General features: G+C 42.7%; 3 protein-coding genes across 3 annotated transcripts in view; 1 reads left to right on the forward strand and 2 right to left on the reverse strand.

Annotated features, from left to right (window-relative positions):
* Positions 1-15610, reverse strand: part of pcnx1 (pecanex 1) — a 31184-nt gene extending 15574 nt beyond the window's left edge. Inside the window, exons 1-9 of the mRNA XM_068338326.1 lie at positions 15244-15610; positions 12930-13144; positions 11365-11470; positions 9892-9928; positions 8892-8957; positions 7134-8795; positions 4385-4514; positions 2639-2832; positions 512-605 (exon numbers count right to left, since the gene is read on the reverse strand). Coding sequence (XP_068194427.1) covers positions 512-605; positions 2639-2832; positions 4385-4514; positions 7134-8795; positions 8892-8957; positions 9892-9928; positions 11365-11470; positions 12930-13144; positions 15244-15393 — 2654 coding nt within the window. The 5' untranslated portion in view covers positions 15394-15610. The remainder of the gene's footprint in view (positions 1-511; positions 606-2638; positions 2833-4384; positions 4515-7133; positions 8796-8891; positions 8958-9891; positions 9929-11364; positions 11471-12929; positions 13145-15243) is intronic.
* Positions 15611-17037: 1427 nt separating this feature from the next.
* med6 (mediator complex subunit 6) lies at positions 17038-20152 on the reverse strand. Its single transcript, XM_068339089.1, has 8 exons — positions 20092-20152; positions 19527-19686; positions 19230-19321; positions 18731-18813; positions 18522-18630; positions 18313-18428; positions 18163-18190; positions 17038-18058 (listed from the first exon to the last, which is right to left on the reverse strand). The coding sequence occupies exons 1-8, from the start codon at positions 20111-20113 to the stop codon at positions 17928-17930; spliced, it is 741 nt and encodes a 246-aa protein (XP_068195190.1). The 5' UTR covers positions 20114-20152; the 3' UTR covers positions 17038-17927.
* Positions 20153-21267: 1115 nt separating this feature from the next.
* On the forward strand, positions 21268-24317 carry LOC137611163 (tetratricopeptide repeat protein 9A). The gene is made up of 3 exons (XM_068339214.1): positions 21268-21900; positions 22240-22422; positions 23471-24317. Exons 1-3 carry the CDS (start codon positions 21420-21422, stop codon positions 23551-23553), a joined length of 747 nt encoding a protein of 248 aa, XP_068195315.1. The 5' UTR covers positions 21268-21419; the 3' UTR covers positions 23554-24317.
* The last annotated feature ends 344 nt before the right edge of the window (positions 24318-24661 follow it).

Consider the following 24661-nt stretch of genomic DNA (forward strand, 5'->3'; position numbering starts at 1 on the left):
CATCATAAAAATGTGTGAATAAATGATGACATTTTTGTATGATGTGGAGCGAAAGTGGAGCTCTTCTGTACATTTTAGGATTTTTTTTTCCCCTGCTCCTTTTCACTTTCAGGAGAATACTGCAGTTCCAGATATTAATAACCAACAATCTGCTCTTTCTCTCCTTCAGTCAAACAGATGTGTGGATAAATAATCAGGTACCCATTTCAGCTCAGCCACCAACAGCATTGTTAAATACCACCTTTATTATGTTGTAGTGTGTCATGCAGTGCTCGACATGCATTAAGTGGATCAGCAACAAAAGCATGTAGATGATGATAGGCTTCACTACAGAGCACCTGAACATTAATGTCACACGAAATTACATGAAAGTGAATTTAACTTGTTAAATGTCTTCTTTCAGTTCTGCACAGTCGGGTTGAAAACACACAGCAGCAGCCAGAGGATGGATTTCATCATCTGAAATCCCACCTGAAAAACACATTCAGTGGATTATCAGTTTGACACTAACCATACGTTGTTGGAGGCTCGTCTGGTTGCTGATTCAAAATTGCCCAGGCCGATGTGACACCCGCGAACCTCGTACAAAGAGGGCGTGAGCGTCCCTGGTAAAACAGACAGGAGCAAAGTTAGAACTCGGAAATCAAAAAGAAAAATTAATTTTATTTTGTGGGAATAAATATAATTAATCTACATGTGTGGAATTAGATAACTTTGCTAACAGTGGCGTGTTCCTCTGAGCTAATGGGATCATTGAGCGCCTGTGCCTCCTCCCACGGAGGCCATAATCGACTCAGTCATTTCCTGCTCATCTTGAGCAGCGGTCAAGTTGTTCCCGTTGTATTCCTGTCGCCCCAGAGGGGATTTATTGCAATAAATCCCATGATGAGAAATAATAACATCTGAATCCAGAAGCCACCAAAATAAAGAGAAGAGAGAACCAGAAAACACTGACATTAAACTTCAAGTGGGTCGTTGAAACGCGACTAACAGACTAAATGAAGTGACAAAATTTTAATGACCTCTGTCTCGGCGTTCGGATTCCCATAATTGCTAATGTTCTACATTTTCCCTGACAGTACAGGAGGAATATAAAACTGTTGCCACGGCAACACTATTTCCACTCAGGCTGATGAAACCATGATTACAATTCAAACTCACACTCTGCTTTTAATATTTTGGCTATTGAAAAAATAATATGAGAAAGACGGTGAATTGTAAATAAAGAGGTGCATCTTAAGTCATCACTAGACGTCGACCAGGAGCCCATTTTTAAAATAGTAGAGAAATCATGAAAAAAAAAAATCACTCTTATCTCCTGCAAAGTGAAAAAGGTTGAATATGTGCCAAATTTAGGAGTCCAGGGAATAAAAATTTCTGCAAACATAATTATAAAAACCCGTATCAAACTCAGTGATGAGGAATGCTATAAAATAATGAATATATACTGATAATAGTGGGAGTAATTTTTAATTTTGCATCCTTTTGTTTTCACCTACTCTCCCATGGGCTGATTTGTTAGCATAGTTAGCATTTTAGCTCTATGCACAGATTGCTGGAGGGATGAAACCTGAAACTTGGAAAAATGGGATGCGGGCCACAAAAAAACCATAAACAAAGTACAGTATCGGTGCAGAATTTTTAAAAAAATTCTAATTAACAGACATATTTCATATTTATGAAACTAAGTGGAGTCAGACAAGCTAAACAGACATGTGGAGGACTGCTTGACCTCGGAGGAGGCGCTCGGCAGAAGGTCATTCCGGTTCGAGCCACTATTTTCCCTCAGATCCAGTTATTCCGGTTGGGATATTGACCAGTGGATGTTGTGCAATATTCTAACAGTGTGGAGCCAAGGTACGCAGAGTTATCTGTGCTGATTAATCTGCCAGACAAATTAATCCGCCTACCTCTAGTTTTAGATGAGTAAATCAAGAGAAACCACACTGCAGTCAGCACAGGCCTAAAGAGATGTTCAGCGTTAACCAACAAATAAAGATTAGAATCAAATCTAAAAAATGTGTGCACAAGGTTTTATGTCCGTTCCTCATGTTTCTCAATCAAATAACTGAAGGTTATTTTCTAGACTGCACAACCGAAAAATTAATATTCAGGAATTCCTGTCCTTAGGGATAAAAATATATTTGATATGGACCCAAGTTAAATTATTAGGACATATTTACCCTGAAGAAAAATACCAAGGAAGATATTTTCTGAAGATGCTTTATGCAAATGTAAAAAAAAAATCACAAAACTTGCCTGTTTTTACAACCGTTGGGTGAAACATGTTCAGTGTTATCAGAAACGCGGCGACCAAAGGGTAACGACCAAGTGAGAGCGAGCATTGGCTCCAGACAGTATCACCGTCTCAGATAAATGGAGCGTGGATAACGGCGCTCGGCTTTGACTGACCACTGACCACGTCAGTCCGCCCGGCGGGGGTAATAGTGCTGCGACTGCAACTGTCGTATCTGTGAACGGCTCAATTTCAATCAATTTCAAATGATCAGAACCCCTGTAGCGTCTTCTTAACCGTCCTAGAGTCTTATTACTGAAAACACGCATTCAAATATTTCCTGTGGATCCTCATCCTGCCAAGCTTCCTTAATTTCCTTAATCTGAATAATCTCCCCCCTACCGAAGTCATCCTGCAAGCTGGTAGCGCCCACGGTCGAGGCCTTGTCCTGAGACCCCTCCAGGTGTGTGCTTCCGTTCCTGGCCAGCAGGGAGGTGCTTGTGCTCAGCACGGTCACCTGGGACGGGGTTCTGGATGGCTGACCTTTCACCTGGGAAGTAGAAGGCTGGGAAGCTTGGCTGAGAGCCTCCTGAAGACTGTTGGGAGGAGAAGGGCAGGAAATAAGAAGTGATGGAGGCCAAAGGAGCACGTGGTGACACACAACATTATCACATGGGGGGAGAGGACGGGGGAGGGCGACAAGCTTTCAGGTGATGGAATACACATGTTGGGTGTCATAGTGGAGGTCCCAAACTCCAGGGCAATAATCTGGGTGTTCATGACGGCTAATAAGTCGAAACTTGAAGCATTTTTCGTTTTCATCTTCCGTGTGTGCATGGCTCACTGCTGAAGACCTCCATTATGGCACCAAAAAGGATTCAGAAGTAGCATCAAAGATCATTTACTATTCTGAAATCCACTGATGGATGACACTTGAGTAACTATTTGAGACTTGAGGTGTCTCGTGTTCAGCTAAGAAAAAAAAAAAGAGTTCAGAGAGAAATGATGGGGTGAAGGTGAAGGATCAGAGAAAGAGGAAACGACTTAGGATCTGACAAGTTTATTGACCTCTGGCCGGCCTCACACTGGTGTTCTTTGTTTAGTATTTTTCAAGGCTCAGCGTTTAGTAATGTGACCTTGACTAGGAGTTGCAGAAAAACAGCTTTGAGCAACAACACTTCAGGCGTTGTAGAGATGTATAACCAACGCTCACTCTACGTATTCTAGTGCTCCTTCAGACGCACTCAGGGTCATTTGAAGGGGACTCTAGCTTGTCTGACAGGAAGTAACATGTCATCATTAGAGAACAGGTGACCTTACAGGTGACGGTTCATTTGAAGTAAATCATTCTGTCTGAAGGCCGTCGTCAAACATGTCAAATCACGGCCATCTTGGGCGAGCGGGGGATTAGAATAAAGATCTGTCCAAACAGGACTGAGCTTTTCAAGGTTAGATCCCTGGTAACATTAGGAAAAGAGTGATGAACACACCCTGAATGTGACACTGTGCCAACCCGGTGCAGTGAGGCAAGATGTGCATATAATAAAAAACAGTAATGTGACTAAAAACAACAGAGTAAATGGACATAAAATGTTTTAAAAGCTGTGAATATGTCTATTTAAGAAGTCTACAAATATCTGTGTTTTGGGAATTACTGTGTTAAATGCATCAACATTTGTTTTGGTCAACAAAAACACTAAATCTTCATGTGGAGACAGATTTAAAGCATTTTTAAAATCAGCCGCATCGTCTTCATCTTTATCCTTGGAGAGGTCGCTCAAAAAAGGAATCATGTGACATTCTGCAGGGAGACGGTACTCCAGTCAAGTAGATTAGGCGGACCTTGTGGCCTCTGAGTTTGTAAGGACTCCATTCTTTGATCCAACGCTCAAATTGAGGAATTTAAAAGATTAAATCGTAAGATAAGAGGATAAAAAAGAAAAGTGAAGTCTTGAGAGAAGGAGGATGAAAAACATCACATGCAGTGCGGAGACAGCCATCCAATGACAGATGACGTCTTGGTTTGACATCACGCAATGCAGGAGACAGAAGTGGTGTTTGAGGTGGGAGAGGAAAGCCTGGTAAACATGCTCATACTGGGCCACACAACCACAGACAGGGGTGACCCCAGCTCCGTGCACGGCGTACCTGAGTGGAGATCCAATGAGAGAGGTGGGCGGGGTGGGGTTACTCCCTGCGTTGTGTCGCCGTCGCACTGCCTGCCGACGAAACGTGCTACGTTCACGGCGAAATACGACCGTCTCCTCGCTGCCTGGGGCTGTCGTGATGAGACACATAAGCGACCGGTCAGATCGGAGGGGTTTTCCGTCTTTTGAAAAAGATTTTATTTGGGCGCTAGCAGGAGGCGATGCGTCCGTGTGGGATGTCGGTGACATTTCAGAAACAAAGCAAAAAAACCAAAAAAAAACCATTTACGAATCCACTGCTTGAACTTTTTGCCTGTTAGCAGAGTTTCGTTCCTAAATGCCGGCACCCATTTAGACATTCATTACAACATGAATCATAGAACAATGAAATGAGGGAGTAATGATTGAGACATGAGCCAAGACATTCCTGGTTCCATTCTAGCCGGGGTCGATCTCCTGACTTCCCCTGACGTCTGCGTCTCGACTTTTGATGCTAATGAGACTTCCACAGAACAATACACACGAACAAAGAGAAGCATTTCCTGACATGAATATATGTGGAATCTAAAGCAAGCCTTTACATAAAACATTGGTTGAATAACGACCATTGTGGCCATAAGTAGTGATTACGAGATAACGGCGTACGGAATTTCCCAACAAAACCCGAGAGTACGAGAGTGAACTTTTAAGGTCAGATCTGATCCAGACGAGCGTCGAGATGATCGACACTGACATCTTTATTAGAAAACTGAATATTAAAAGGCAGAACTAGTTCTTATACTTAATAAATTATCCAGTTTGGTGAAGCAAGTAATGGAAACCCCAAAACATTCAATTGAAAATACCAAAATCCACAACTCAAAATTATATTAGTCAATGTTTGTGCACCATTTGGTGGAGCCAGAATTTTTATCTTGGGAAGCTATGGGCAAAAAATGTGATGATGGATGAGCACCCCAAACACTTTTTTATTGGGGTGCTAGAAACTGTAACATGGTGGGAAACAACAGGGGGAAAAAATTCCCAATATTGATGTGTGTCAATGTTGGTTAAAAGTAAAAATCTATTGATTTGCAGCAAGATGTTTAACATTGGATGGACTCCACCCGATGTGGCCCCTGATGGCTGATTTAAGGATACAAACACGTCAAGTCACATTTTGTCTTGTACAAAGAAATAGATGAACCAGGAAGGAATAGTACTTTCTTTGTTCATTTCATTCCAGATGATCATTTTGCTGCCACAGCTTTACTTGATCTGACATGACCAGTAGATCACGGTGGCTAATTTTAGCCTGACCTTAAATAGATATTGCTGTATAACTAAACTGCCACAGACGAGACAGTCTGCTGACTTAAACGGCTTTTCTGTGCTGTTATCCTACATTTTTAATATTCAACAGGTTTACACTTAAAACTTCAATTAATTCTGTCCTTTTTCAAAGACATGATCAGACAACAGACCATAAGTGCAATCAAGAAGTAGCATATATACAGATGGGAAACAGTAACCCTATGTTGCTGACAAAATTAATTTAATTTATTTGAGATTTCACATGTTATTTGTATATTTATTCAATAAAAAGTTTTAAACTTCCAGCAATTTAATATGTAATATTTCTTGATTTGAGACCTTTGCCTAATGTGCCTACATGGAAATTATGCTGCATTCAAGTCATCAGGAAACTCTGCAATCACACCATTGAAGCTTGAAGTTGCAGGTCGTGAAATATCAGAGACTTCTTTGCAAAAACTGTAAAGGCTTCTTCACCAATACAATAAGCGTGCAAAAAATATTGCATCTATAAGAACTATGGAACGTTTACACGTCACAGCTGACGTCCTAATGATTTTGACTTCAAGTCATGTCGACTGAAGCCCAGGAGAACCAAACAGGAATTGTTTGCTGACTAGAACTTGATGCACTGAAGCATATCCTACTCCTAATAGTCACTCAAAGGACATACACACTCTAGCATGAAGACACAATCGACAGCAACATCGTGCAAAATGTCCACAACAGCCTGAAGCCTCAGACCCAACAGAATAGACCTCTGTGCAAATTAGAGACACAGTCCACAAGCTGGAAGAATGTGGGGAAGGGAATGTCTGTCGCACTCAGTGCGTATGACACTAATGAGAGAGCTGCTGTTTGTCTAACCTCAGCACAAAGCACACACTGTGCCATCACGCTCATGGTGATCTACACAAGTACACCGAGCTTCGATCAGAACCGTCCCTCCGTGGAAACTCACCATGGTTACCCTGAATGAGAAGCGCGCGCAAAAATCTCTTGTCCAGACAAGCGCAAAAGGTAATAATTAAGCAAGAACGGATTACAGCGAGGGGTGTGTGATCGATTCACGTCGACAGCGTTGTCACGCCATTGCTTTTAAATGAGTATTAAAATCTGCAAAGCAAGCAAAAACCGACACCAAACAACAAAAAGCGGGCGCTATATTCTGTCTCATATCGTGGGTATGAGACAGTCCTGCTGATAAAACAAAAAAACAGAGTGCATGTCTAAGCTGGGGGGGGGGGGGAGTCATCAGTGCAATTAAAATGTGATTGCGTTCATTTCTGTGATGCGTTTCAGGACGCTGACTCGTGGATTAGTCCTCAGACACCAGCAGTAAAACCAGACGGAATGAGTTCAGTGTGTTAGGGGGGCTGTGTGTGTGTGTGTGTGTGTGTGTGTGTGTGTGTGTGTGTGTGTGCGTGCGCGTGCGCGTGTGTGTGTGTGGTAAGTACCCCGCAGAGAAGCGTCCTGAGTCTCGGTAAACGCTGCCTGGTTAGGCAGACTGTTCCGAGAGCGGGTCACCGACTCCAGCTGGGAGGCCCGGCCCAGCAGGGAAGCGGCGTCCAGGACTTCCCCCTCTTTGGCTTCCAGGTCCGACTTGGAGGTGGTGAGGGGCCGGGGCCCCACTGGGGCTCCTAGCCGGCTGGGATCGTTAAGGCAGGCGGCCGTCCCGCTGTCCAAACTCAACACTCTGGCGTGCGTTTTGGCGCTGCCCGTGCTGGGCGTCCGGCGGGAGGTGCGCCGCTTCGCTCCGGTTCGCTCCCTGCCCGCCTCCGGTTTCCCTGCGGAGGAAGCTGCTGCCGCCGCCGCTGCCGCCGCGCCGGGGGCGGTGTGCTTTGCCTTCGAGGCCTCGTAGCAGCCCTCTGGGGAGTGACAGGAGTGGGACGTGCTGGAGGAGCTGTCCGTGCTCAGGTGGTGGGTGGAGCGGAGGCTGGAGGCGCAGCTGAGTTCGCTCTGATCGCTGGAGTCCTCCTCTCCGCCCCCGGTAAACACGGCGCTACAAGGCTTGGTCGCGCCGCGCAACGACAAATAGTCCCGATGTCGGCTGGCGTCGAAGCTGCTCGCCCTTTTCTTCCCCGACCGCCGGCGTCCGCTGCGCCCCGTCGTCAGGGAGGAAGTCCTCTGAACGACGCCGGCCGACTTCGCTTCCGTGTCCTCTTTCGTCTGCTCCTGCTCCGGGGGGGCTTCGTTCGTGGACCCGTCAGCGCTGGTCCTGACGCCGGGCTCTTCCTGGCACCTGCTGGGTTCTCCCACCTCCGGGGGTGATGCGTCAGCAGGTGCGGCCGTCAGCTCGTTGGCGTGAGGGTTTTTGTTGGCCTCCCTGGAGGGATGTTTACCTCGCGAGCTAATATTCCCCAGACTAGAAGTCCTGCCGTCCGCGGGGGCGGATGCGGCGTCCCCCTTGTCCCGAACGCGTTCGTCTCCCGAGAGCGACAGCAGACTCTCCACGTGCGTGGAGCTGGTCTGCTCGCTGTGAAAACTGCTGACGGTGCTGTTGGTGTCCCTGTCGGTGCCGCTGCAGTAGCTCTCCGTGGAGCCGCTGCTACGAGTGCTCAGGCTTCTCAGGCTGTCGGCGCTGTGCTCCCCTCCCTGCGACTTTCCTCCTGGACCGGAGCTTTTCCCGCCGCCACCCGACTCCACCTGGTAGAGTCCTGGTAGAGCGCATCCTTCCTTGTGTCTGGGACACGCCGCGCCTGAGGTGGAGGGTACGGCGTGGTCCTGCTGGTACGGATGCTCGGCGCCTTCTCTGTCAGACGATCCCGGCCTGTGGAGTCTGGTGGCCTCCAGCTCGCTGACGGTATCGAGGCCGCCTCTCCTCGGCGGAGGGTAAAGGGCAAAGTCTGGCAGGCAAGGATCGGGGAACGCGGAACCCGCCGAGCTGGAGGTCCGCGGCAAACCCCGAGAACGGAGCTCCTTCCTGAAGGCCTGCGACGCGTGAGGGGTCACGTCAGCGTCGCACGAGCTGTGCGACAGGCTGAAGTGATAAGCAGCAGAAGTACAGAGATCAGCAGGTTCTCTCAACAGCTCGGAAGGACACAGGGAGGTCAACGGCTGCATGGAGGCGAAGGAGTCGTTGGGAACGAGGCAGTACATCTTCGTGTCCGAGAGCAGATCTAAAAGGGGGACGCAAAGACGACGAATGAATTAACGGCAGCGATCGAGGCTGACAGCCACTCACAGGAGGACGATGTCTGCGGGTGAACGTTTACCGTGATCATGGCTGCAGCTCTCGACGAGAGTTAAACTGATGTCGTCTGACGTCTTCCCCACGTCTCCTGCGAAGATAGAGAGAACGTCTTGTTTAATCAATTATTAATCCGTTCACGACCGCTAAACTTAGCAACCCGTGCGTACAACTGCCCTCTATGGTGGATTAAGTAAGAGATAGCCAGTTTTTATTTTCTCTCCCCCCCCTCATAAAAAAAAAAAATCATAATTGAGAGGAATCACATGCTTAGTGGTCGTTGTTTCCTCTGAGTTTGTGATGGACATTCTGAGAGGACGGGGAAGAGGATTAAAACGCTAAACCCCAGCGGAGCCCTTGTCCCACTTCAAGCCATTTCCTGTCATTGAGAACTGCCAGCTAATTAGAATAGCATTGAACAGACTCACTGAATTATTCAGACAAAAGCAGCCTCCTCACTCTAACAGTACAAGAGACCCAACCGAAAAAGAACCTGCCTGTTCATTTATTGTCATCTTCTCAGTTTTCCAGTAAAGATTTCCTGGAGAATGACTCCTACGCTGAGTACAGCATTCGCGCCCCCCCCCCCCACCTCCACCATCACACGGAGCAGCGTCTGATTAAAGCTGCTACATCATGCTGTGACCCGTGAGGTCAGCGTAATGCTGAGTCAAACTGCATCTTCCAGGCAGCTCGGGTGATCTTGGTCAGGGATGTGGCGATCGTAGCCTCGCAAAGAAGATCGCAACAACAACGTAATCGTACCAAGTAGTACTTACTCATAACTTTATATTTGTAATGTTTATACTAGGGTATTATTATTATTAATCTCCTATTTAATATGGACCTTTGCCCTCATGTCTTAATCTTCTTCCAATGCATATTCTCCCTATTTGTTTGTCTGAAAGCTGCTGCAACGTGTGAATTTCTCAGTTTGGGATAATTAAAGTATATCCATCTATATTTATCTATCTTATCAAATCAAGTCTAAAACAAGCAAATAAAACAACGGGGGTCATAGTTACCTTTGGCACCTATTGCTCTTCCACGGGCGGATGCAATCTGAAATTAGAAACGAGGAAATGATCTTTTACTGGAGCTAAAGATAATATTGAACGTAACATCCAAACAAAGGGTGAAATCTGTGCATTAAAAAAAAAAAACGACGCCTCTCTGCTGAGACACATTCTGCTTTGGCCAACTGGGAAATGAGCCACTGAAGGAGAAGCAGCACAAAGATATAGCCGACGGAATCAAAGAGCGAAAAAACTTCGAATATGAAAGGAGACCTTGGCTGACAGAAAGACATTTGAGAATCAGTCTTATTGAAAACTCACAGGAGGAGAATTTAAACTCTTGACTTCTGCTCCTCACGTCAGCTTTAGCCCTTTTTTTTGTGCATCGCAGATGAATCACAGAAAATAAAAGCACTCGCTTCACTCAGAATGGTTTAAATGTTGTCTGGACTGTTTGTGGAAGCATTAAATATTGTTCCAGCGCTTGTGCGGCGGTAGTTTGATTGAGTATTTATCACCCGTAACACAAGCAGTGAATAACAGAACTTTCAACAAGCGAAGGTCTGGGATGATTCAGACTCAGTTCACTTGGAAATGCAAACACACGTTTCTTAAATATACAACATAGGAAACTATTTAAGCAAAGAGATTTCTGGCCCACATGTCTGTCTGACCAGGGAAGAGAAAAACAAAACATTTATAATTAAACTTGTTATAGAACACACATAAACAACAGCAGGCAGGAAATAAAATACAGCGTGCTATTACTTTATAATGACATGCAGGTCAACATCACTGCAAGCAGAAAGGTTTGACTTTGACTCTAGAAGTACCAGAAATGCATTAAACATGTATGAAAATCACACCAGTGAGATCTGAATCACTGTCATCAGACCCACTTGGTTGATCTCTGCCATCATGCTGCACGACTTTCAACTACAAAAAGGGTTGTTTTTTTCCTCAAAATGAATTCCAAACCCAATTATTTTTAATCTTCACGTTAGCTACCGACATACATAACAGTCCCAGCATTCCTTACATTTTTCTGATGCTTAAACTTTACACACTCTTCACACGAATTCTTCCAAGAATTACGTTAATTTTTTATCTCCAACAACGAAATGTTTTCCCTCACAACGTTTGTTGGTTTGATCATTAGGATCAAAAGAATGACAACAAAAAACTACTTGCCAAATTTCCCTAAATCTCACTATTTGGATGGGACCTTACCCACCTAAAGAAGATGAAGAAAGTTTTGTTTTCCACTTTCTTAGACATTCTGGTAAATCAATGATTTAACTGGTTAAATGTTAATTTTCTGTTGAGCAACATTTCAACTTCATGTTAAAAATTCTGAATGGAAGTCATTCTCAGCATCTGCTGCAAGCAGAAATAAGGCTGTCATTACATTAACACTAGAAACAGAGTTAATGTATGGAACTGAATATTGGAAGGATTTTTTTAATACCCAGCAGCCCTCACCTGCTGGTTAGACTCCATTCCGATGTAGGAGTTTCTTGAACTGCAGTCCACCGGTGGTGTATCTTGCCTGATGAATTCTGCCAGCTCAATGCCCCCTCCAGGGTCCCTGTACAGACGGATGCACACATTTCCATTACCAGTACACACCCAATTCCCTCCCCCCCATCAATCTGAATGGATGCTGCAGCGTCATTCATCTTATTCCATACATTTCCTGAACAGACCTGAATTTTCCACGCTTCAGAAATCAAGCAAAGGCGGAAAACAGATGACAGCATCACGTTTAAATTTTCTCCAGGAATATGTTTAGCCAGAACTGTTAGCTTGTTTAACCGGCCGGGACGCCAAAACAAGACTTTCCAGGGACTGTCTATAAATTATTTCCATATGGGGCAAAGATGTTTCATAACAGGTCAAACTGCAAAGTAGGAACTGTAACAGTAGCTGAACAGAGCCTGGGAACCAGTCAGGGAAAAATGAGTGGGTGGCGGCGCAGAAAAACACCTTCATTAACTTTTAGCTGGGCCCGTCGGCTCTACTATAAACCCAGACAACCTGGCCGGCTCCGGATGTGTGGCCAACACTGCGACTACTCCTGTGGCTGAGAGCTCTGGCTCTTCTCGTTGCCTTTCCTCTCTCTCGGCGTCCTGCTCGGCGCTCTCTCAGGAATGTGAATGAGTCACTTCTTTGAGTCAAAAGGCAGCAAATGAAGCTTCTGAATGAGCACTAAATAAAATATCTTTCTTGAAAAATAAACAAAACTGGCGTCAACAACAGAAATATTACAGATCTGTTGGATTTCATTGGTCAGAACATTTAAAACAATGCAGTGATAGCAGTTTACGTTTTTAAGTTTGACGACACTTTTGGGGCTTTTATCCCAGATTTGCTGCTACACCAGTATTTCAAACCTCTAATACTGAGATAACGCTAATAAATAAACTCTGACAAATATAGGTCACAATAAAAAATTTAAAAAAACATGACAAATGAGAAACCTTTTATTCGTGCTTCATGGGGCTAACTTTCAGCATTATAACAGTTGTCTTGTCTACAAAACGAGGCTCATCAACAACACATCTCCAGACCAGCAGCCACAGCAAGAAAAAAATCTATTTAATTAAAAAGTTATTTCACAAAGAAATAACTGAGTGTATTTATCCTGTAAAGAAATATTCCCTCCGAACCTTTTTGAGTAGTGTGATTTAACAATAACGCTGTTATCAAGATGAGAAGAAGAAAATAACAAAGTCATCCTGGTTGCTATCCCACATCACGACCATTCAATCAATTCATTTCCTGTCTCATCACGTTTCGCCACCGAAACACTGGAACTTTGACCTGAGCTGCAATACGCAATTCCAGATAACGTCTATTAACTGACGCAACTGACTCTCCACGCGACTCCTCGCCATCTTAGATCAGGGAGCGTGACGTCTTCTGCACAAAACAGAAAACTCCCACCTCAGCATCTGCAGCTGCCTCATCATCTGAGCAGCTTAGTCACGCTCATGACCTTTTGTCGCAGACATCTACCACCGGGTTTGCGTGAGACGTGCACTCACCCCGGGCCGTTGCTGTCCTCCCGACGGGTGATTCCGCCGTCGTTAGCTCCCTCGGTACCGCCTCGGCCGCTCTGGCTCTCCTTGGCCCGGTGCTCCACCACCTCGTCCTCGTCCAGGGCGTGGTGGAGCCGGTAGTTCACCGTCTTCAGCACCAGGAACATGGCAGCAATCACGCCACAGTAGATTCCCACGATCACCATGGATGGCTGCAGGGCCTGGTATGAGAGGAGGAAGAAGTTAACTTACATAGAGAACAGGATGTCAACTGTATTGGTAACACGAGCTCTGCACCCTTTTCCTCTTACGGATGTATTTTCTGTTCTTTTCTGCATCCTCCTCAGAAACCAGAGAAGCACTCCTGTCATTTAATATCAAATTATTTTTTATTCGATTTCTTTTTATTCTCTCCGGAAATAAAATTTACTTCAACTTTCTCCAGTATTTTAGTGCCATTTTTATACAAAACAATCATGAGAAATGCCAGTAAATTAATAAGGTCTTCTTTCAAGAACATTTGAACAGGGACAACTAATACAAACTGCATCCGAATCAGATCCTCGACTTACAGCTGAAATTTAAAATTTAAATGCATGATTGCACCAACTACGCACAGAGCCAATTACCATTTTGATGCATCTTTTAAGGAGGGAAGCAACCGAGCGCCATTTACGTGTCTCTGATCTGCATCTCTGATGTCCTTGAGACCCATCGCTGCATCTGTTTACAGTCATTACCAACAGCAGCACCACTTAAACCTGTGGCTCAATATAAACCACAGAGCTGACCGGCGTATTCCCAATCCAGGAATAGAACGGAAACCACAAACCGATTTGAAACATCAGCTTCTCAATATAGAAGTTAGCATGCTTAGCAAATAACAATTTCCCAACCTGGGTGCATAATTATAATGTCACCCTGACACTTCATCTCGTTCTGTAGTTTATCTGGATTCATGAGTGTGATGAAGTGTAATTATTTAAGAATGAATACAAACAGCGTGTGATCCTTCTGGATCGCTTTCCGTTTAGTATTTCTCAGATTCGTTTTCCTCCAGGAGTAATCTCTAAACTGACACTAATTAGACCATGTGGGCCCCGTTTCCTGACAAATTTTACTGTTTGAGGTTTTAGTAGAGAAAATGTACAAAGATTGTGGCCAAAATAGTCACATATTCTGTCACTACGCCATTCATGAAGGGACTAATTAATACATATTTACTGGGGACCCATTAAAACATTCCCAAAGGTGTCTTCAGATTCCACTTGATTTTATATTTGATCGATTATAATAATTTTATAAACAAGCCATAAATGACTTGCATATGTAGTGTATCATTTCTATTGAACTGTAACTATTTTTTGTACAGTTTACAGCAGTGTTTGCCAAACGTTTTCCATTCCGATGACTCCTAAGCGGACACCAATGAGACCAGTGACTCCCAGTTGGCAAGTTTTCATCTTCAATCTGACGGAACGTTCAGTATATTCACAGCTAAATAAAGTGTGACCTTGTATAACTTCAGTTGGAAAAAGAGTGAAAACATATTTCTGTCAATGACGCATGGACTAAACTTTCAGTCGATTGTTTAGATAATCAGACTCCTTTATTGATCCACTAGGGGGGAAATTGCTGTTTTGTTACAGCAGCTCTGTTTCAGACAAGTTATCTTGTGTAAACTGAAAAAAAACAAAACAAAAACAAAGACCACATGTGGGAAATGAACCGAGCAGACAGAAGCTCATCAACCGGACACTGAAGTTGTCAGATTGCTGTTACATCCTTGTCAGCTGTGCTCTCACAGCTGGTTAACTGATAGACTCCAATAAATGGTGATGCCACAAATCACTAAAGAGGAGGAAAACAACCGGACAAGAAGCGGCTGGGGGATTAAATCCACTCCTTACAGCCTGATGCTGTGTTCCTGACTGATAACATCCTATTAGATCCTGAGGACATTCATTTGATAGCACGGATTTTAAACAAAAGAGCATTCTGATCCCATCTAGTAAGGAGACGGTACATTAATGGGGGCAGCCATTTAAAGGCTTTTTCCATTTCTTTCCTACAAACGCGTCTAAATTCTTATGAAGTCTTTTAGGCTGCATCGGATATTTTACATGTGGTCAAACTACTCCGAGACGTTTCGTTAGTTTAAAGTGACGTTACATCGTCTCCCCTCCAGGTAATAGACTGAGACCGACCGCTGGTGTCCTGTGGTAGCTAACCTAACGGACACTTAAGTTGTCAACGGACAAAAAAAAAAAACAAAAAAAAAAAGATAAACGGAGAAGTTCGGAAAGCAAAAGCAGCTTACCATGTAAAGTGTGAAGGGAAAACATAGGAGAAAGAGCCAGATGTAGAGATGTAAAGCGTTGACGAATGTATTTTGATCCGGGTCGTAGAACCATCCGCCTGTGATTGAAGCCCAAACCCCCTGCCTCAGGATCTGGAGAGTCTGCGACATGTTGTTTTTCCACCTCCGACAAATCCGAGCGGAACCGACCGACCGAACAACCGGGGTGACACGCTGGCTAGTCGTCGTTGAACATTATAAACGGGGCTATGTTTTCGGACACTAGACGTAGCAGCCCTCCTGTAGCCATCTTCTCCGCTGCTAGCCAGCCAGCTGGGGCAGTGTCGCTCTAGTCCTCCATAGATTCAGACTCCTATCCCACCACGCCCCGCGACAAACTTCTTCTTCGTGGGATTCGTTCAGAGGACTCGCGGAAGCGAATACATATGTTTATTAAAAAAAAAAAAACAATATAAAGAACGCATTAAAGCTTATAAATATGAAAATACGATTAGCAATAAATAAAAAAATAAAATCGTTGAAATAAAAAATAAACTTTATAAGAAATCAAAAAAAATTCAAAGTGGAGACTCCCTATACAGTATAGAGAATTTATATTGGGTCAGCATTTATATTAATTTAAGAAGTCGGGCAACGTAAATCCGATTAAAACAGGTTGTAGTTTATATCCCCAGCAAATACTCGCAGTTTTAAAGCTCTTTGGTTTGAGGGAGCTGTAAGAGTTTTTATGTGCCGCTCATCAAAGAAGACAGGAAATGACGACAATGACATTTAACCGTATTTAGTGCTTTAAAAGAAAGAGGAGTTACTGTAGTTTCTTCCGTAAGTTTGATCCTTCAAGTTTTTATCGATGAAAGAACAAAATCTGCAATATAAGGCAAAGCTTAAAGCTTATCTTGTTTTTGAGTCCTTCCAGTTTTTTTTTAATTTTTTTATTGTGTCAGCAGTTCCAAAACAGAGGATATTCAGATTCGAAGTGATCCACACAAAGAGAGTAATAATACATCCTGTTTTAGTTTAATTACAGACTGTTTTCTGTTGTAAGAACCTTGAAGGACACATCACCATAAGATGATCGCTGAAGTGATCCGATGACCTGCTGAAAAAGATGTTTGAGTTAACCATGTTTTACAGTGTTTTAAAGTGTTGTGTTTTTAGACATAGTAATCACCATTTTACCATGTTTCGGAGAAAAATGCTGGCCAGAATAAATGCCCTAAAGAATGTACATCCAGTTGTTGGATAGCACGTTTATTTAATCAGTTTATTTATAATCTTTAGTGTAAACTCATATTATCTGCATCATTGGGCCTGGCCTGAATTTGACACCACTCAACCATGCAGAAGTGAGTGAAATTAGATTTTAGGCAACCGAAAGCTGGGGCCAAATATGAATAAATGGCGACACCTGCTGGTCATACTTTCTTATAGTCTCCATTACGATTTATTGATCTACTTTTGTGATCTTCAAGAAATTATCCAATGTCATATCCCCATTGAAATCTTCTAAAATAATTAATAAAAATTCAATCAATCTATATATATATATATATATATAAATGTATATGTGTGTGTGTATTGTGTGTGTGTATGTATGTATGTATATATATATATAGATATATATATTGGCAGAGGTAGTATTAACTAATTATGACATAATAAGTGTTATGGGGTTGATCAATTGCCTTCGAATCCATCCAGAGGGTCAATAGATTGCCATGTCAGGATCATGAAATAACTGTTGAGGTAGAAAAGCTCTGTTGCATCTTTTTACTTTTTTTTTAATAACACAATTTACCCCCTATGGGCCTTCAACAGTTATTCAAATGATACCAAGAAACTTAAGTACTGTGCTTCATATGAGATTCTGGAGACAAAATTGTAATGACACAAAACCTCAGGAAACAGTAGTCATTAGACTTTAATACAAAAAAAACAAAGTTTCCTTTAAAGGAATCAAATGAAAGTAGCATTCCAGACAAAACTGGAGACAGGGTGCTTTTCAGATGAGATGATGCACTGTGACGCATCCTCCTGTAAAACAAGGAATTAAACTGTTGACGTCAACAGTGAACCGACACCAATGCTGATGTCAGCTTATGATTAGAAAAAACTCATCAATATCCCGATAAGTGGCTGCTGACGCTGAGCGCTTAAAGGAACAGTTCACCCCAAAATGAACATTCACTCATTACTCATATACCCACATGCCGACGGGACTTCAGGGGAAACATCAGCAGAGATTTACAGGAAAAGTGTTTTTGACAACTTGAAAAAACACATTTACTTTAAGCTGTTTTCTTCTATGTTTAAAAACAAGTCCCATCTTCTGCTGTTGTTTTGGGGTAGGGCATAGCGCAATTTTTCATTTGTTGCTGAAGAAATGTCTTGAGGACAAAGAACTGATCCTGACTTTCTATCTGAATGTGAGCATGTGATACAAATTTATTTTTTAGGTTTGGGGGAAATGTGTTATAACACAGCTGTCTGAAATAAACACCATGAAGATGTCAAGCATAGAAGACTTAGGAGACGGTGTTAAAGTCGTCTTGACAGTGCGATAAACTGACAGATACATTCTGTACCATTTTATTCTTAGGATCTTGTAAACTGTCCGTAAATAAGAGAGACAAAAAAATGAAAACACTCCAGCGCTGATCTGATCCGTGACTGTAAAGACGATGTCACTGTAGCCTTGCTCTCTTCTCAGGAGGGGGTTTGCCCGGTGGTCCTGGCGTGGATGATTTCGTGGCTGGTTCCCTCTCTTCTTGTTTTACGGTTTCTGTGGGGGGCTCAGGCTCTTTCTTCACCTCAACTGCAAAATAAGAGCATGGGATTAGAGATTATCTGAAGTCTATAACTCTGTTTGATGTCATGCACCATAAATCTGAATATATTATTTCATTTTTAAGACCATACCTGGAATAGGCTTCTCACCAGGCTTAGGCTGCAATTATGAAGAGATGAATATAATTAATTAATCCAATCAGATTAAAATTAAACTCATTCAAGTGGAGACACTGAGGAGATCTAACTTTAATTACAGTTCTGATTTGGTGTAAAATGTACCTGGTAGAATGTTGGAGGAAACTTCGACCTGAGGTCCAAAAGAAGTGTGTCGACACGGTGCCTCTGAAACAGTGAACTTGGTTCTTCTTTTTTCTTGGTCTTGGGTTTAGCTTTTTCTGGACACAGGAAAAAAAATTAACATCCATTAACATCCTGGTACATGAAATACTCTTTCCATATCTTCATGAATTCAACTGCCAAAGTGTAACCTCTCTCCTCCTGGTCCTTGAAGTGCCACCAGTATCCCTTAGAAGGGTGATAGCGGCAGTACGACATGGCCTCATCGAATGCAGACTGGATTCCATGAACAGCAGAAAGCTAAAACAGAAAGGATCAATGTTTTTCACAATAAAGTCCAGCTGCCGCTACAATACACTGATTGAACAGTATCTGATGGAGTCACAGAAGACATTCTCACCGCTCTGGAGCTGATAACTGTTCCCAGGTCGGGAGCCTGATACACCACTCCTGCTATGATGTAGTAATCTGCCAATGGAATCACTGGTGGACAAAAACACACACAAAAACTAACAATATCAATCACAACGAGCTTCAAAGGCAAAAGTTTGAGAGTATTAATTTTAAGTTGTAGCAAAGAATTGATTAAAATGCAGTGGCTACCGACAGCTGGATAATGACACGGAGGTGCAGCTGTAGAGCCACATCACTTCTGATCAACAGTACTATTCACGCAAAACACTGACTGACCAGCAGAGCACTGCTCACCAGCAGCACTGACCACACTCCACAGGGTTAATAAGCTGGGACGTACCAGCCACCCTCAGAACTGAAGAAGTCTCTTGGATGAGAGACGAAACATCTTCAAGAACTTTCTTAACGTCCAGTGGATTGACTTAAACAGCTTTTGGATAACCATGACCTGGATAATTGAGAACCTACACAGACACACTGCTCACCTTGTGTTGGTGACTGCCTCTGTTGTTTACGGATTATATAAAGAATTGGTTCCTGAGCGTGAAGGAGAATGTACTCCACCCCGACCATCTGACTGAAAAGATGACAGGAACATTTGCTTTTAGTTTTTCACGTCAATCAGTACCACACCTTTGCAGCAGACAATTCAAATTGCTTTGTTTATTGTACTTCATGTACATCCACTCTCTTTATTTACTACACATCTTCGTTCCTTTCAGTTGTGTTTTTATACAACTATTCTCAAAATAACACCAAAATTCTGTGTAACAAGAACTTACTTCAGATGTTCCACAGTAAGCCGCTGCATCTTCACTACCTCATTATTACAGGTCCGATCATAGAATGGGTTGCTTCTCTCAGAGAAGTAGTCCAGAACATTTCCAGGGTTAAGGATTGGCACCCAGCCGCTGTCCACCCAGGATATCCCTAGAAGGTTGTCTGCAAATGGAAGGAAAAATCCAGCTTTCTTAAACTGATGTAAGGTTTTAATCGACACTGATACTGTACTGACGTTACGATCAATAACTGCAATTTAACTGTAATTCAGATACATCGTTCCATATCCATATTTAAGAGAAAATACTTAACAATAATTACTGAAATGCACGTAACACGTTAATTATCACAGCAGTCAGAAATTGATAGCTTAATTAACAAAGATTAATCATTGTTAATGCTAATGCTAACAAGTATAATTGTAGCCTCCCAGCAGCAGATCTTCCGAACAGCTTTCCAAGACTGGGAGACCAAAAACTACGACATAACAAAACATTACTTCACCAAAAATAAACACACATGACACAAATGATTTGGTAACAACTCATAAAGCGGTGATTTTGTTACCTCTGAAATCCACGGCCGCCATGACATAAATAAATGGTCTCACAAATATGACGTCATCGCTCAATATGAAGTCTTCGCTTGATGACGTTCCCTGAATTTGTTACCTTGGAATGAAGGGTATTTATGGACGATGATGTTGATTTATTATTATTATTATTATTATTATTATTATTATTATTATTATTATTATTATTATTATTATTATTATTATTATTATTATTATTATTTCTTTCGTGGGAGCATCTGTGTGACAACACTGCAGTATCCCGTTCAGACATATTTTAAGCAACCATCAGCTTGACCCTTATCCAAACAGCCCTTAATTCTTGATCAGTAGAATTTGCTTCAACGAGCTGAAATTCCGGAAACACACCCAGACAGCCGATTTTAGTGTCCCGTGACCATGACGGGACTGATGGTTTTCACCATTGTGGATACCCACGCTCCACGGCCGAGAGGCTCTTTTGTCAGGGGAAAAGGGATGAGTGTATTGTATCTGCGGCTCTTCTTTATAACAGAGGCTCCTAACTCTATTACCGTGCACAAACCCCGGTTTGAATGACATCATCCCCTGTCATTAGGGACTGTACACCCGGTGTAAGCTGTTAGGAACTGCAGGTTTTTCAGGCGAGTGACGACAGGCCTTTATCTGATTCATCTGAGGAGAGATGTCTGCATTCCTCCAATATGACATAAGGGCGAGGGGAAGGATGTTTAAGTTCAAGCTGTGCGTTAACATTCACTGTTAATGTCAAATTATTCTGTTTTAAATAGTTAGAAATGTATTGGCCAGGATAAGGCAAAATAATAGCTATATTTACATAAATAAGAAAAATATTGAATTACACTGAGATATTAAATTATTTTTTATCATAACATTTAGTTTAAAATATTTTTGTTAATTCAAACAATACTCTATTAAAAACTGCAGCAAATTCCAGTTGCATATTAAAGAATCTGCTAAGAAACAGTGTAGGGAGTCTGGTTTTAAACAAAACACTGTCCAATTTGTAAACAAACGAATGATGAAATTATTTCCAAATAAAACCGATGATCAAATCTCTCCTCTTCCTGCTTGAGGACTCTCCTGGGACAACTGGCCTTGAATTTTTCCAACCAATCGGCTCGTCGGAAGGGGGTAGAATACGGAGAATACGGAGCTACAACGGAGGGGTGCGCATCGCGCAGGGTTTGCGCACAGAGAAAGACGCAGCTGCGACACTGGCGAGGAGAGGAGAGGACGCGACAGCGGTGGAGAGGATGCAGTGAAGCAACCTCGGCTTCCCTGCTAATTTTACACACAGGATATCTAGAATCAACGTCAAGAAATGAGCGTGATCCCAGCTGGACACGACGGCAAAAGCGGCCAGACCGACAACGGCGGCGGCTGCGGCTCTCCGAGGCTCCAACTGTGCGCTCAGCCTCCGAACAACAGCAGCAGCAGCAGCAGCAGCAGCCGGACCAGAGATGCCAGGTACCAACAGCAGCTCCAGCAGCAGAGGCATCATGGTGGGTCGATGCTGAAACAGCCATCCCATAATGAGCCCGCCGACGTCGTGAGACGCGCGTTAGACTTCAAGTGCCAAGGCACCCAGTGCTACAAGGATAAGAAATACCGAGAGGCGATCGGCAAGTATCACCGCGCTCTGCTGGAGATCAAGGGGCTGTGCAGGGTTCTGGGAGATCCGGACCCCGGGTCCAAACCCCCGGCGTCCCTCCTGCCCACCATCAGCAAGTCCAGCTCGCTGACAGACGAGCAGAAAGGCGCCATGGAGAACGCAGAACTGGAGTGTTACAACAGCCTGGCCGGTAAGAGACGCTTCTCATGCATGTGTGTCACACGTGCACGCGCACGCGCGGACACGCTGCACGTATCTGTTCTCTTTTCTACAGGGAAATATTCTGACTCCTCATGAATGATTCATAGAAGGTATGAGTCATTCTCAGGCTTACCCCACTATCCCACTCTCTTATTACTTTATATTAATGACATATTTATTCACCTCTCAGCAAATCCACCTATTCAATTTATTAGATGTGTCTGGATCAGCCAAATAATCCATCACATATTGGTGCCTGAGAGACATTTGTGTTGTTTAATGGTATTTGCAGCTTCATACAGTGTTACTGTTATTTGTCCTCCTCTAGCCTGCCTTTTGCAAATGGAGCTGGTGAACTACGAACGAGTGAAGGAGTACTGCCTGAAAGTGCTGCACAAAGAGGGAAAGAACTTCAAAGCCCTTTACCGGTCCGGCGTGGCTTATTACCACCTAGGAGACTTCCAGAAGGCTCTGTACTACCTGAAGGAGTCACACAAACAGGAACCATCAGGTCAGGACTGCACTCTCCTGGTCACACGGGTTATTGAGTTTACGAATCATTGGATTCACACTTGATTTGGTTTGGAAAATACATGAAAGAAATCACATCCGTAATCTTATTCGTTGACCTGCTTATGAACCATAGTGATGAAAGCTATTGGTGGATGAATTGATTCATTAATTGCCAGAATAGGGAATCCAATCACTTGACTTTGAACAAAATTCAACGTGGTTACAAAGAACTGCTTTCCTTCTCCTCTTTTATACAATTATTCATTCATTTAATATTTGTAAAGAAGTTTGTTCGCTCATGTCAGGTATTTAAGTGGTTTTCAGCTACAGAATTGATTACAATGGAACTTTTGATTAAAGGTGACCTGTTGAGTTTTCTGCTAAAACAGACCAAAGCGGTGCTTCCATGTTAGTGCATTCTAGAAATCTAATTAATGTGTTTCATCCTGCATAAAACATTTGCAGAGCTGATTTTCTGAGTGGTTTATTCCTCCATTGTTTTACATCTTTATTTAAAACTAACTCGCTCCTCTCTGTGTCTTTATATGTCAAGGCTTTCCTTATTCCATGTGACACTCATGTGTCATATGGAATCACACATGAGTGCCACATGTGATCGATTACATTAAAGCTGATAAATATTCTACTTAATGAGCAAATCAATTTTCAATATTTCACTTTTAAAAAAGAAGCATCAACTGATTGAAATCAGGTTTTGTTTTCTTGATCCCTGACCTGGAATATGATCAACTATTCCATGCATGTAATTTATTTAATTCATTTATTTCTTCAAAATCTGACAGCATTCTTCAGACAATTTTTGTAAATTGTATACTTGTTTGCATGGAATTCTTTGCGGTTCCGATAACTTCACTTTGGTTCAGCTTGAAGTTTCAGCTGATCAATAGCTGCAGGGATAAAACAAAAAGAGAAAGGAATCAAAAGTGTGTGTTTTTAGTTTGTAGCAGGAGATTTATGAGCACACTGATGCTCATTTCCTGCCAGAGCCGGATACAAATCAGCCTTTTCCTATCTGTGTTTTCCAGACACCAATGTCATCCGCTACATCCAGCTGACAGAGATGAAGATTCGTAGGAATGCCCAAAGGGACAAGAAAGAAGCGACATAAGCTCTTGAAGTCTGATGACTTTTCACCTCTCATGATTTCAGCCCTCCAGTTTGCCACCCAGACCTTACACACACACCACGAGTCCGAGGTCTCGGTGTGACTCAGTATTTGTTTGCTTTTGCCTTGCACAGCATCTGTTGGACAGTTATGTGATTGAACCTCATTATCGTGTGCTAGAAGCCTTTTCTTTTTTAAAAAACAAAACAAAACTGTACCTGACTTCCTGTCTGCCAAATTGATCTCGTATGAGTATTTTCCAACCTTTACAAACTGATGCACTGCCAGTCCAAACATTGCACATACAGGCCAACACTTGTGATAGGCACAGGAGCAACAAGGTCCTGAGAGTGAATCCAACATGTCTCCACTAACTGTTATTTAGCACAAGCCCTCGCACAAGATGTCCTTCAATTGGCATGAAACGAGTAGCATCCACCTACACTTGTGTCGCCATGCTTTAATTTTGAAATACAACAAAAGATCAAGTTCTTTTTTTCTACTCTTGATTATATCTGATGTAAAAGGTGCTTTCACTGAGAAGGTTTTTTTACAACAGGCATAGGCAACAACACCAGGAGCACATGGTTGCTAATCACAGTGCTAAGTTAAAGAGACATATCACTAAATGTAAATAGGCTACTTTATAAAATAACAAAAAAAGAAGAAGAATATACTGGAGAGGTGAGCTATTTGTGTTTATTAATGCCAAAACAAAGCACTTCATTTGCAGCATTTACTGTAAAGGTATAGTAAGTTAATAAATGTGTTCTTGTAGTATTTTTTATTGTGGATTCGTCTTCTATTTTCCATTTTCCTCTTGTATTCTCCAGAAGCGAACTTAGATCTATGAAGGATGCTGATGACGGCATGTTCAGAAATAAGAAAACCATTGCTGATTGAAGCGATAGTAACTGTGGAGGTGAGGATTCCTGAGGAAGCCAGTGATGAATATTTGAGACGTGACAAACAGGAATTCAGGAAAAAGCCAGGAGGGAACGGCGTTCCTGCTCGGATTTCAAAGATATATTCAGCTGGCCTATAGCTGTTTTAGACTGCTTTTAAAGCGTGTGCAAAAATGAATCAGAAGTCAGAACAGATTAGCATGTAC

Source organism: Antennarius striatus, chromosome 17 (genome assembly GCF_040054535.1).
Source record: "Antennarius striatus isolate MH-2024 chromosome 17, ASM4005453v1, whole genome shotgun sequence".
Taxonomy (NCBI): domain Eukaryota; kingdom Metazoa; phylum Chordata; class Actinopteri; order Lophiiformes; family Antennariidae; genus Antennarius; species Antennarius striatus.

What these genes read in the sequence shown, in the direction of transcription:
- LOC137611163 (XM_068339214.1), top strand. Translation starts at nt 21,420, where the DNA reads ATGAGCGTGATCCCAGCTGGACACGACGGCAAAAGCGGCCAGACCGAC. An exon ending in GTGTTACAACAGCCTGGCCG is followed by an intron (nt 21,901 to 22,239) that starts GTAAGAGACGCT and finishes GTCCTCCTCTAG; the next exon opens with CCTGCCTTTTGCAAATGGAG. An exon ending in ACACAAACAGGAACCATCAG is followed by an intron (nt 22,423 to 23,470) that starts GTCAGGACTGCA and finishes TGTGTTTTCCAG; the next exon opens with ACACCAATGTCATCCGCTAC.
- med6 (XM_068339089.1), bottom strand. Translation starts at nt 20,113, where the DNA reads ATGGCGGCCGTGGATTTCAGAG. An exon ending in CTTACTGTGGAACATCTGAA is followed by an intron (nt 19,322 to 19,526) that starts GTAAGTTCTTGT and finishes TCATCTTTTCAG; the next exon opens with TCAGATGGTCGGGGTGGAGT. An exon ending in CAGTTATCAGCTCCAGAGCG is followed by an intron (nt 18,631 to 18,730) that starts GTGAGAATGTCT and finishes TTTCTGTTTTAG; the next exon opens with CTTTCTGCTGTTCATGGAAT.